The 14299-nt window shown below is 36.2% G+C and overlaps 1 protein-coding gene across 1 annotated transcript; it reads right to left on the minus strand.

The window, feature by feature from the left end:
- Positions 1-1160: 1160 nt before the first annotated feature.
- On the minus strand, positions 1161-13908 carry erlin1 (ER lipid raft associated 1). The gene is made up of 12 exons (XM_062995649.1): positions 13797-13908; positions 11199-11333; positions 11002-11083; positions 9611-9657; positions 9404-9465; positions 9184-9309; positions 8911-8984; positions 7953-8011; positions 7743-7834; positions 5905-5994; positions 5737-5816; positions 1161-4887 (listed from the first exon to the last, which is right to left on the minus strand). Exons 2-12 carry the CDS (start codon positions 11309-11311, stop codon positions 4741-4743), a joined length of 972 nt encoding a protein of 323 aa, XP_062851719.1. The 5' UTR covers positions 11312-11333; positions 13797-13908; the 3' UTR covers positions 1161-4740.
- Positions 13909-14299: the final 391 nt, after the last annotated feature.

The raw sequence follows: 14299 nt of genomic DNA on the forward strand, positions 1-14299 counted from the left end.
CAGGAAATTATTTAATTATCTCCAACAGAACTACGTCCCAGAAAAGTGCTTGGGTGGTGCGCTGAGATACAGGTTTGAATCTTAGCAGTTCTATTGGCTGGTTGGGCATCTGCATGGACATAATTGGCTAATGTCCTGGGTGGCTGAAATAGCCTAGCCATTTTTCAGTGTGCTCTCAGTCCCGGTCCCAAGCACAGATCCAAATAGGAATGATGCCTCAGGAAGGGCAAAACTTTGCCAAGTCTGGTATGCAGACCAGATCTGTTCCAGTGATGCCTAAATACAGAAGCAGCTAAACAAAGAAAAATAATTAATTGTGTCCGAGAACTACGCAAATTCCTTCTGTCAAAAGTGGTGTATGACTTTCTGTCCACCAGAATGTCCTTGGTTGTTAAATGATCTTTTTGGCACATTTGTACCCAGCATTCATTATGTCCTTTTGTGAGTATTTTGTAATAACACAGGGTTTTTTTTTCTTCATTGTCCGGATGAGTTTGCTAAGGCCTCTAGATGAAATTTTGGGCTTTCTCATACTCTCTCCTCTCAGCTTTTGTAACTGCTTTTCAGTTTTCATCATGGTTACAACATAAGTTGCTTGTTGAACCTTGTCTGGTTGGTGTTTATTTAAAACATTACTGCTGAAGTGAATTAAGGGTCATTGTTAGATTCCCAATAGTTTAATCATGTTGTAACCCAACTTTAGGTCATACAGACTAGCAGTAGGTTTTAAGATCAACAATATTATGTAGGGGTTGAATAATTGTTACATGACAATACTAAAATATCCTGCTACTCAAATACTACATCATTTAAGTCAATTTGCTGTATCATTCAACTTTTTTTTATATATTTAAAAAAAATTCTGATTACAGCTGTAGGTCATGTAAACATGGAGTGGTTTTATTTCTTATTATTCTGACTATTTGTCCACTTTGTAACAGAAGCGAAATGGCAGATTGCAGTAAAGGAGAAAGTGGATATGTTTGCACTTTGACACCAAGTGGAAATGTACGGATTTTAATGCATATAAATAAAAAGTTTTTTTAATTAAATTAATTGTTAGTGAACCATGTATTATAAATCGAGGCTGGGTCTTGTGTCATAAAAACGTACTTTTAAATTCTGAAAAAACTGTCATATGAATAGAAAAACACTTATAATTAGTGATAATAAAATAAATTTTATTTAAGAGAATCAAATTGTCAAAATGTTACAAATTGCATATAAACATTGGGAAATCAAAAGTTCAAATTATGCATATGTATAAAATAATGTTCACAAATAGCTATCCACCCATTTTAAATAATCAGATCCACCACCAGCACTAATGACACAAAAACTGATTTCTGAAAGATCAGTTTACATTGGTTAGATAATGTACTTAAATTCAGTCGGTCTGTTTTCCTCAGCTTAACAGAGAATTTATTATAAAGTCACACAGAACAAATGTTAAACAGCAGGGAAGGAAGCCCACATTGCTGGAAAACACTTGTGGTACAGATGATTGTGGTGACTGGATGAACGCTCATGACTTTGATCTAGCTCACTCAGACAGAGGAAACAGGGTTACATGTTAAATGCAGCTGCAGTATGTAACCAAGAGCAGAAAATAGCATTAACATTTACATGTGGTCAAATTACCTAAGAGCAGTAGCTTTTGAATTAAGACTCATTTCTGGGGAAAAAACAGTAGTAATGAAATAGATACAAGGATTTCTAATAAAGATAACTGTATCCCCTTCCTGAGAGTTAGTACCTGGACAAAGAGCCAGGTATAGACGTAATAACTCTAAATGTTTAATAAAATGTACAGGAATTCTTAGCATAGACATTAGAGACTAAACCTAACCTTTTACAGATAAGCCCAACAAAGGTTTTTTTTGGCATTTCAGGGTCAATTGACATTGCATTCCGAGTGTAGAAGCAATAATAAGAACCTGTACTCCCTCTAGTGGTTATATCCTAATGAAAAAAGTTCTTTTTATGCAAATTAGGGGTAGATGACATAGTTTAATATTAACAGCTCTAAACTTTATGGCCTGAATTAATATGAACAGTTGTCCAGTATTTTCCTCTACCTGTGCTGCTTCAATTTGCTTAATATTAACTCCATAGCCCTTACATTAGTAGCTTTTTTTATTGTTTTTAAGTAAAAGCCCTTATTTTAATGTTTGTTTTTTTTTACCAATACACTGAGGCTTGGTGTATACACACTAAAGGTTATTAATGAACAGACAAAATTAGTCCAAAAACAGCCTCTACTTTCACTTCACAGTTTTCTTGTTACAATAAAAATGTAGAACAGATTAAGTGTTTTAGAATTGTTACAATATATTTAGCAATGAACACAGTCAGAATCCAACTTAGAAAAGATACATACAGCTACTACACTGCCACTATATGTAAAGCTCAAAGCAAAGACTGTCGAGTTTAAAATGGTGTAGACACATTACAAAATGCAATGACAGTAGAAATCAATTTTGCATGGCGAAAGCATGTGTTGGCGTTGAGCATGTTACCAGCTAAAGGCTAAGAAAGCAACTCATTCTATAAACCAGCAATCAGCAGGCAGGCCTAAATGGTAGCATGTGCCATTTAAATAACTAAGCCCATAATGTCCCTTCTTAAATCAAATAACTATTAAAACATAATAAATGCAAGATTCACAACAAAACCACATTCACAACTTTACCATCACCCACAAATCAACTGTCACAAAAACAAACCAGCATGCTACAATCACACCCATCTGTGCACGAGTAAAACTAGATCCATTGTAAACAGTGCATGTGCTTATAACCCCACTTCAACTCACTGGTACCAACTTCAACTGATTCAAACAGTGTTCAGTTTTTGACTGAAATCAATAAAATGTTCATGCTGAATGTGATGTAAGATTCATCTGTAAACTAACAGAAGCTTTAAACAGACACAAGCTCAAGCCAGAAGTATATTTGCTATTAACGACTTGTTTATGTTCATAAGACTGATGCCTTGCATGTTCATTTGATGTTATTTTGCACATCCTTAAATATTTACTCTGTATGTCTTGCTTGGATTCATGATTAAACAGTGAATGCAGTATAGAACAACAAGAAGGCACCCGCATCAGACTTAACCAACAATGGATGTGTTGTAAGTTATGGTCAGCAGTAGCTTAGCAGTTAAGGTAGTGGATTATTAATCAGAAGGTTGCTGGTTCAAGCCCCATCACCGCCAAGTTGCCACTGGACCCCTAAGCAAGACCCTTTATCCCCAATATTCGGTCATAATTGTAAGTCGCTTTGGATAAAAGCGTCCGCTAAATGACAAAAATTTAATTTAATACAAAAAACTTAAGAGCCTATACCTGGTTCGAACTCATTTTCCAATAGAGTACATTGACATTTCCTGTGTGTGATTTTGACTTTTCATTCACATGAGCACAGGTCAGAGCACTTAAGAATCCCATCGTTACCTTTGACATTTGCATGATGTGTTTGTATACAGTCGGCTCAGTTCTATTAAATTTTAAATTTAAATATTAAATCAGTATTAGTACTGGAAATACACTAAGCTTCCTCGCCTCAAATAGGAAAAATGGTTTGAAATGCTGGTGTAGTTGGGGGTATTTTAGCTCTGTTCTGCCCCCTAGTGGGTAAATCTTTTAATGTTCCAGTTGTTCAGTTCATACATCATACGGTCAAATGTACTGTATGTAGGCTTGTTAAATTTGAGTTAAACCACGCTAATTACGAGCAAATAAAAATATGCTCAGGTATAAAATAAAAAACATGTGCTTTAAATTTTTGGCAAAAAATTTGTTCCAGCATGGATGTGCCCTTTTGCACAAAGTGAGTTTCTAAAATAAAAAAAGTTTGAGGAGTATAGAGCCCTGAACTAAACAAAAATGATCACCTCTGGGATGAACTACAAGTCAGGCTTTGTCATAAAGCTCCACAAAGCTCTTTTAACTGAATAGGGACAAACTTTAATACACTCCAAGATCTTGAAACAACCATCTCAGAAAAGTAGAGGCTGTTATAACTGCAATGGGAAAACTGACTCCACATGAACACCCATAGTTTTGAAAAAGGAAGTCTACCAAGCTTGTAGTCAGGTGTTCACATACTTTTGACCAGTGTATGTGGGCAGATTGTTTGTCAACACTACTTGCATAAAGGCTGTCTGCACACATGTACATGTAGTCACACGGCAAGTTCTAAATCTGGCGAAAATTAAAATCTTGTTATTGTATAATCAACTGTCCAAAGCTTTATAATTCCAGTTGAGTACACCAGCAACATTTCAGCATAAGCTATATTGTCACCAATTGCTATAAAAAAACTAATTAAAAAAACATGTGAGCAATAAGACATTTTACAGGGTACAGCTGTCATTAGTTTTATCAGTTGTATTGTTTTCAGCAGCATCATTCATTTATTCATTTACATGCTTTGTAAATCTCACCCCTGTCTTAAGACATTTAAATTGAAGCTGTAAACCACATGGCTGCAGAACTAAAACACAGCTGTTTTCCCATTTACTACCCTCACGCAGGATTACTCATCACTGCACAGTTTGTTAAGCACCCAGTACCCTCACAGAAAAGTATCTATGCAAGCATGCCACGCAAGCATTCCCAGCCCCAAAGAGACAGAGGGAGAAATAAGAGAAGCCCTAAGCCGTTCAGTGGCCCTCTCTGTCTGCTTTCACCCCACCAGCTTTCCTAGACTTCTCTGCTCCAGTTAGGAACTCCAGCTACTCAGATGAGTCAGCCACTTTGGGTGAAGGAGAGGCACTGTTGTCTACAAACATGTTGGGAATGTCCTGTCCAAAGTAGATCTTGCTGTTGGCAGCTATGGACTGGTATTTCATGAGCTCCAGATACTCTGGTGTCAGCTTCAACTAAAAGATAAAAAAGACGTTGGGTTATTTACATGAACAAAAGTTCTGTTGTAAGCCTGGCATCATTAGCATCTAGTTGTAAAGCACATGGTAATCCAACTGCAACATTGAAATCAACAGTGAAGTAACAGTAAACTAAAACGGAGCAGCCCTGACCTACCTTAGAGAATGTATCAAAATGTATCTGTAGCACACAAGTTTTTTTTTTATTATTTAGCCCTCACCAGAACAATTAAAAATGGTAAAGTGGGAAAAAGTTGTTTGTTATGTGCACTGTTTGGTCTGCATGCATACTTGAGCATGCATAGTATTTATTTATCCAAACTCCAAATATTCAGTGGTTCCCCATCAGACTTCTACAGCAGGTTTAAAATGCAGCCGCATGCATTTCATTTTAAAATGATGCTTGTCTACAAAGCCAAAAACGGAAAAGCCCTGACCTACCTAGAGATCATATCAAACTCAGTTCTGTACCATGCAAACTACAAGCCATAAGTTTGCTCATCTTCATCCATTAATCAGAACTTGAGGAAGACAGGTATTCTTTGTGTACTAACACTCAGGTGGTGAATTGAACTTCCCCTGTCTGTTCAAACATCTGAGTCACCGTTTTTCTAAGTACTTAAATGGAAAATAACCTTGCACTTCTCTGAAAAAACCTAACCACTTTGGTGCTCAAACATCGTTTCTCAACCCTGCCTATTAAATTTCAATTTTCTTTAAAAAAAAAAAAGGACTAGTACTCAATATAGGAAATGTCTAGTGGCTAGTCTCTGCTTAAATGTATAATTATGCTGACATGTGCAACAACTGCTTTGGAGCGTAAACAAAAATAGTAAAATATTGTACCCGGTTAGCTTCAGCAAACTTTGCGGCTGTGTAGTACTCTGCATCTGCTTTAGCTTTTTCTCTAGCAATGAACGCAGCATCTGTCGACAGTTAGACATGTTGAGATTTAATTCTTGAATTAAAAGAAAAAAAACAGGAGCTGTTAAATATATGTAGACATGTTTTTACCTTCTATTTCAGATATCTTCTTCTCAGTCTCCTTTTCCATGATTTTCTGCTTAAACTGGATCTCAGAAACTTGAGCCACTTTTTGGGCCTCTGGGTTACACAGGTACATACACAGGGAATTACTACGACTATGCTTTTACACCAGCAGCAATGAAATAAGTCAAAGTACGCTTTTGCAGTTTAGTGCAACAGGAGGTGAAGCATATACTGGCAACATAAAGGGAGAAGAACCAGTGAAGCAAAAAAAGTTCAACATGTAGAGATTATGCAGCCTTTATCTATCTGTCTGGCTGAAGTCATGCTTGCAAAATTTAACAGGACAAACTAATAAATACAACTGTTGTTCAATAAAATGTCATAGTCTGAAGTAAGACAGGAGTTTTAAAAATGTCATTTCCACAACACCCCGTTTTTCAGCAGCCTGGAATCACTATGACTGACTACAAATGTGGCTCTATAAATACAGCTAGTGCAGCAGCACAACCAAATCTTCAGTCCTGACCTTAACTTTAGTGATAATATCTGAACTGCAATAAAATGTCAAACCCAAGCCAAAAAATGTGTATTTTTCCTTTTTATGGACAAAGACATCCATGTTCCAAACATTTAGTCACAGAAAAAGAGCAGTTGCCAAAATCACTACACTTCCAAGCCATAATATACACATCTTGTAAATAAGTGTATGTAAATGTTTGACTTCAAAGGTATTAGAAGTCATAGTTTTTGCTTATATTCTAAATCTTGTCACGCTAGATTGAGTCAAATTCCTCACATAGCAGCACAAACCAAAATATGAATCAACAGTTTCAGTTCTTACTCCTATACACACACTTGGGCAGTTTAAACAAAAGAAATATATAAAATGTTCAAAATTGATAAATTGATTGATGAAAATTAATAAACTGTTCAGCTGCTGATGAAACAATAAAGCGCAGTGCATGTTCCTCAGGGAAGTGCGGGAAGTTTTCTGCATGCAGGAGATGCATAACTCATGGACGAGACCGTATGAGAGCATTTTACGCTTTGCTGTTTGTGCTGGATGAAATACAGGTCACGTCACATCACTTACATGCAAGGTAAAATCAGCTTAAAAAGCATGCCATTTAGATGTCAGTACACGTTACACACCAAAGAAGACAGTCACTGGGTGAAGCCCAATAAGGTTATTGCTCGTCACGATATGAGATTATTTAAAAATACTTTGTCCAGTTTCATAACATACTGTGCAATGTCACATGTTTTTTTTATTCACATTGTCAGATTAGATTCTTTCAGATATAATAAGATTTTTTAGCAACAAAGTTTAGACGTTTGCTGTAATTCCAATTGAAATACAAGATAAAACAACCATTTTTGACAAAAAAAAAGAAAGTTTTTTCAAAAGTAACATAAAATAACATATATTTTCTATACCCTTTAGCCCCTGTAATCTGCTGTGCTATTGTAGGGTTTACTGTGTTCTACTGTAAAGAGGGTAGGTTAGGCTAAAATTTGTGTAATAATGTATTTTTTTTATTTGTTTAATTTATCCTGGTTAAGGTCACAGGGGGTCCAATTCAACCAGAAAACACTGAATGCAAGGCAGGAATACCCTGGCAAATCCATTGCAGGGATCTGGCTTTAAATTCGACATGTTTGTTATTAACATAACTTGGTTGTCTTTGGTTACATCACAATTAAATGGGTCACAGGTGACAATGCCACGGTGTATGTTCCAAGGTCACTGATCCATACACTCACAATGAGAAATTTTGTCTGTGACAGCAAAATTGGTCAGTTTATTGGAGAGTGTAGCACCAGCTTAGGATGAACAAAGCTTTAATCTTTGTGTTGCTCACCAATGATGGCTTTCTTTCTCTCAGTCTCTGCCTCTTTCTCCACCACTTTCTGGGTCTGAGCTGTGATGAGCAGCCTGGTCTTTTCTGCTTCCCTGTAGTAGGAGGACACATGATTTTTACATTAGTTTATGTATATTGCATGTAAGTGGTATAAGAAATATGTAGACAGACAACTAGCATCTAATTTGTATCCTACAAAAAAAAACTCACATTAGTTCATAGTTTCTTCTGATTGCCTCAGGAATTTTAGGCTTGGTGACACGAACAGCCTGTGAATCACATAGTAGTGTTTTTAACATAGTTTTACACTTGTTGCATTTACTAGCCATTTTATCAGCCCCAACTTTCATGCAAGGTCTAACCGTACACAGTCTTATGCAAAAGTATAGACACTCTGGTGTCAGTTTTGCTAATGTACTAAGTGAAAAGCAGTCAAGACTCTTTGAACAAAAACTCAAATGACATTACCCTTAAAAATGTGTTAGTTTTTTTCTTTAAAAAATTACAAAAACCACACCAGTCCAAACTTTTGCATTACACTCTATGTACTGCTTGATGACATATACTATCTGACAATAGAATTATGTCTACCAGGCACCTGACTCTACTGTTTATACAGTAGTATAGACAAAAGAGTTAGAGTAGTGCTGTAAAGTGTAACACACAAAGCTGTTTAATCTCAAACTGACTGTCTAGTACAGCTTTGTTTTATTATTTTAATGTGAGTGATGATGGAAACCTGGCAGAGCAGAAAGTTCATTCAACTGAACATCATCCAATCTTGTAGCTTGAAGAAATATGTGAACAGTCTCCAGACTAAGCAGAAAAATGTAAGACAACATTTTGCGTTTCCAGTACAGCACTAACACAGTATTTGTTTGCACTGGTGGTCATTGCTGGCTTGATTATTCAGGCAATGCTGGTACTGTGATCAACATGTGCAGTTAATATATTTTACAAACTTATATATTCAATTATTGTGCACAGTATTACCCCACCACACATTAGTAATACAATATTCCTATTCATTGTTATTGACCTCTTTAATGAATCCCCGCAGAGAACCTTTGTGTTTGTGCTTAAATTGTATAATATTTCTTAGGGAAAGTAATGGGAGTGCATATAGAAACATAACAAAAACTACAAACAATTCAAAGCAAACTTTCACCTGAATAGTGAGACCAGGAGCCATCGAATTGAGATCTTTTTGCAGTGCAGTCTTGAGGTTCTCATCAATAATATCTAAAACACATTAAAAAAAAAAAAGTCTTAGCAAACCCTTCACACAGAAAAATAGCAATGAAGCCAGGTCACATAATTTAAATTCACTCAGAGTACACACAGTATGATTTGTAGTTCTGTCATGTAAACATTTAGCCTGCAAGCAGGCGTTAAGATAAACTGTTTAACTGATAAGCTGTTTGTCATTACAGCAACTTACCAAACAGCTCAATATAGACCTCCTGTAGTGTGTGGACGCTGCAGAACTGGTTGAGTTCATGGTGAATTTTGTTAAATATTAGTGTCTTGTCATAATCTGCAGTGTAGTTTCTGACAATGTCCACCACTGAAAATATAAAGGTCAGGATTAATGTAATGCTTTTGTTTTAAATTACTTTGTCTACTTCATTTAATGAAGTCTTACTTCATATTGTCCCTACCTGCTGATGGCACCAGCATATTGACCACCTCGATTCTATCAAAATAGATCATGACACCCCCACTGCAGGCAAAAATAATCTGCACATTACAAATACTTAACATACATTCCAATATATCTTTATATTTAAAAGCTGACCTAGATTAAGTTCAATACTGTTGTAAATATTACTCAACACATTGGTGCTTATCAGCGGTTAAACATTTACCTTGTTCCACAAGGCACGTTTTTTATTTCATCAGTTTGCAGGGTCGTCTACAACAATGAGAAGATCAGAAAAGCAAGTGTTAACTAACTAGACAAACCATGTTTAAACACCAGAAAATGCTTCCGGGGTTAATTTTCACACTACATTGACAGCATTTAGTGGATGCTTTTATTCAAAGTAAATTGTGACTAGATATAATACAAGCAATTATTGGTTAAGGGCCTTGCTCAAGAGCACAACAATGGCAGCTCTGCACAAGTGACCTTAAATCAGTGACCTTATGATCGGTAGTCCTGTACCTATACCACTAGGCTAACACTTGCACACAGTTTAACTTCCTTATTTGAAGAATGGAGTTTCATGTGTTTTTCACTGTGCTGTGTAGTCTTTACACAAAATCTTTCATGCTTCTTTTTTCTGAAACATTTTACATTTCTTGTACACCATGAGCCATTTTTTACTATTTCACTGCGTGTAATAAGCAGGTAGAACCGTGACTCATTCCATGTACGCTAAAGAAAGGGAGCAAAGTGATTTGAATATGAGCTCTTGTTCACACATGTACACACTACAGTGCATCAATTGTATGCATGCTGGGATTAATGAGCTTCATAAACACATAAAAAAATTAAAATGGTAATCATCAAAAACTGTCATAACACAGATCACTCACAACTGTAATACTGTGAAGTATTTATTTGCTTTTTGCACTGTATTAAAATCTCAGCTTTGAGAGGTGTTTGGGAGGCACAGCAGTCTAAGACATTAGCCCACAATTAGTCATGTCTAAGAGAGGGACGGTCTATCTAAGGGAGGGACCATCAGGTCCAAGCTACAAAAAAATTTTTCCCTCAGTGACTTCACTGACTAGTGACAAGTTCACACCCCCTCTTGATCAGCATGGGGGTGGTGCAAAAAACAGAGAAACAGTAAAAGGTAGAAATATGCACAAATGTTGTATGTGGGCATGTTTTATCGAAATTAGAGTAATTATGGCATACCATATAAAGTGATCTGTGTTGAATATGTGCATTCCACACACCTGATGTGATTTCTTAAATGTGTTTCAAATTACAGATCATCTTAATGTGGTACAGCACTTTTTATTAAACAATAAGCAGTATGTACATCTTTCTGGCCACTAAAAAGTGCACAATTTTATATAATTAGAATTGTAATACTAACATTTACATTTATGTAGTTCATTCTCCACCTGGACTTGGGTAATGCAGGCTGTACAACTGTTTATAGTGTGAGGAGAAGCGGGGGATGGATTTGTAGTGAAATCTCTTATTTTAAAGGTAACATCTCTGTACATAAATTCAAGCAGATCTTTCATTTCATACAAGAATGAACTGATAAAAAATAAACTGAAAGAGAAAAACTCCCACCTGCACTGATCTGTAGGTGGTGATAAAAGGCAGCATGATGTGATAGCCTGGACCATTTGGTGTGGTAAGTAAAGCTCCACCTCTGCAAAAGACAGACAACATAAAATGAAGTCAAGTCACGCTCTGCAGTTTTTAATGAACTTTGATCTCTGAGATCAAATCAAACAATTAACTTTGTTAGTATTATTAACACTTACCTGTAATAAACTGCTAAATGACCTTCTTCAATCTTGTGTATAGAGGAATGAAGCAAAATAGCCATCATCACAGTGATCGCAGCAATCACTGCCCCTACGTGCGCCATTGTCATCCTTCTGCCCAGCACTTGCCCACTGAAAGACAAAAAAATAGTATTTCAAGCTATAAGACTTATAATGTGGTTGCAGAGCAGCTGTATTAGCTTAGCTTTTTTAACTTTAAAGCTGAAAAACACTTTAGAATTGTCCCTAATACATAAAGTGGGTGTTTAGATTAATCACGCCAAAGAGAACCATGGAAAGGCTACATACAGTGCACCTATACAGGCTGTTTAACTATAAATACAAAGCATTTACACTTTCATTTAAACATGCAGAGAATTTGCTGGTGCAAGGTGTTGTACATTATAATTATTGAGAGGTATTTTCTGTTTGTTTTTGAGGTTGCTTGTCCAACTGAATCAAATTTTTATTTATGAACTAAGAGGTTTGGCATGCTTGCTAGCTGCATTTAAAGGTACTTGTATTGTCTAGAATGCAACATGGGCAAAAACAACAAAGATTTATTTTCGTACATCTTAAACACTAGAGGCTGTTGTCTAATATTTATGTACAGAACTGTGGATTCAGCTTTATGCCTTTCCCAAATGCATGACGAGATTGGACACTGTAAGTCAGTGTGTTTGTACTTCAGTTCATCGGCTCTTACAAAATAAACTACTAACATTTCTACAAGTGGTTCTGTGATCAGCTTAACATATGTATTTATTCATCAGTTTAGTTACTATCTGTTGCTCTTGTGTGGGTTGGTCTGCTATGTGTGTGCAGGTTAAAAGAGTGAGAGATAAGCCTGCCAGTTTCAGCAATAAAGATTAGATAGAAGATAAAAAACCTTTACTAACATAAATAGAAATACTGGTGTACAGTATCAATACATTCCTTTCTTCCCTGATCCAAGTTTATTTGTAAGCCATTACAGCATGCCTCTGGTTTCTTTTGTTCTATTTTTCACAGTGCAAAAAGCAGAGTTAAATTCTAACTAAAGTAGCATTAAACAGGTCAACAAACCTTACTAAGGTTTTTTTACACTAATAGTTTCATTTCATAAATCAACGCTTTAATATGTTTATGCCACTCGCTACTCCATAATTCTAGCATACATTCAGTGAATACTATCTGTTGCTTAAACATAGTAAACTAGTGAACAAACGGTAAATTCATACTTTGTTGCATGACAGAGAAGTGAGACAGCATTCATTGGAAGACTAAAAAGCACCATCAACAAAACAGCACATGAAACTATGTTCATAAAACAAGGAAAAACGTAATCATCTTTCCCAGATCCAAAATACTACTTGTATTGGCAGTATAATCTATGTGTACTGCATCACAGATTTAATGAGACTATCCAGACAGTAATCAAGACCATGCTCTGCAAACCAGCTATGCAAAACGTCAAAGGCTTAGACTGTAAGACAACAGCACATTACAATGAGCTTAACTGTCAAAGAACTATATTACAATTACAAACACAGCTGTACAAAATAAATGAGATGAGACTGATTGTTATTCAGCATGTATGAGCTATAATATAAGTCTACAAATAGCACTATAACGTGCAACAACAAAGCAACAGGACAACTCAGAGACGTTTATAGTGGGTACCTTACATCGCAGATAAATCAGTAAAGTGATGCGAAAGGAGAACTGTTTAAACAGCCGTGGCAGTGTAAGTCGAACAGCACAAAGAAACAGTGGTCGCAATGGTCAAAGCTATATGAAATAGATAATCGCAGAACTAAATGAACACGCCAAAAACCACATTTCCAAAAAAAAAACCGTAGACTTTAAAATGTAAAGCTGGAATTCGTACCAGTATTGTATCGCTGTGTTCAAGACCAAGGCGTGGAAACTGGAAAACCCTCAGCAATATAATCTAACTTCCCTACCACAAAGCACCCAGGAATTGTGTGACAGCTTCCAAGAATAATAAAAGCTGTTATATATTAACAAATTTTGTACATTGAGGTTATTCTGTCCTATCTCTAATATTGTTTCACTATGTGTGCAGTATGCTGGTTTACTAGCGGGTCCTGTTTACCTGTGGCAAATGCAGTAAATGCATTTTGAATAACAAAAACGGGTGGATTAACAGGCTATAGCTGCAGGAGAAGCTAGCTTACTCCCCCGCTATACATGGACTACTGTGCTGCGGGGGAGTAAGCTAGCTTCTCCTGCAGCTATAGCCTGTTAACCCACCCGTATTTGTTATTCAAAATGCATTTTCCTGGTGCCCTTAACAGGAACGTGGTTTTAGGATGAAGTGTCGTAGCTTAAGTGGTAACTGTCGACATGCTAAAATACAACAAAAACTCTAATTGAAGTGTAAAGTCATGTTACCTAGTTTCAGCACAAACCCTTAATTATAACACACTAACAGTGAAGAACGAGGTAAAACGAACAGCTAGCCTGGTGTAAGCGACCACTAGCCGAACGCTAGCTAGGCTAATTGAACTGTAAAATGACTATTTTGACGCCAGCACTAAACATTTTTCATTTGAGCGATACACAACTGTAAAACCAAGATAAAATAATTACCTGTCATTCGTTATTCACACAGCATTTGAGATTTTTATTTCACTTTCCCTGAATGAGAACTGGATACATGTCCACCTGTCACTCCGCCCGCGCCTCTCTCCCCCACTGCCGTGAAACCACATCAACACAATCGCCCAGTTCAGTAACGCTCAGCCGCTAAATTAAAAGTCCCATTTGTTGCTGTTGAGAACGGGTTTACAATTTTTATTTCATTCTAATATTATTACTTTGTTGTTATTATTATTATTTTGCTATTACCATTTACAGTGGTGCTACAATGGGTGCACATCACTTATTAAAACTATATACACTCGCTTCGATAGTATAGTAATTTTTTTAAACATCGTTTCATTTGAGGAGCTAGTTATTGCCGGACTTAATGTATTCGTTTTTTTTTTTTTATGAATTGAGCCAGAAATATCAGTTTCTGCTCATCATACCACTTCAATGTTTACATTTTCTTTCAGCTTTCCTTAAAAACACGCAGCGAACTTTTAACATCT

Source organism: Trichomycterus rosablanca, chromosome 5 (genome assembly GCF_030014385.1).
Source record: "Trichomycterus rosablanca isolate fTriRos1 chromosome 5, fTriRos1.hap1, whole genome shotgun sequence".
In the NCBI taxonomy this organism is placed as follows: domain Eukaryota; kingdom Metazoa; phylum Chordata; class Actinopteri; order Siluriformes; family Trichomycteridae; genus Trichomycterus; species Trichomycterus rosablanca.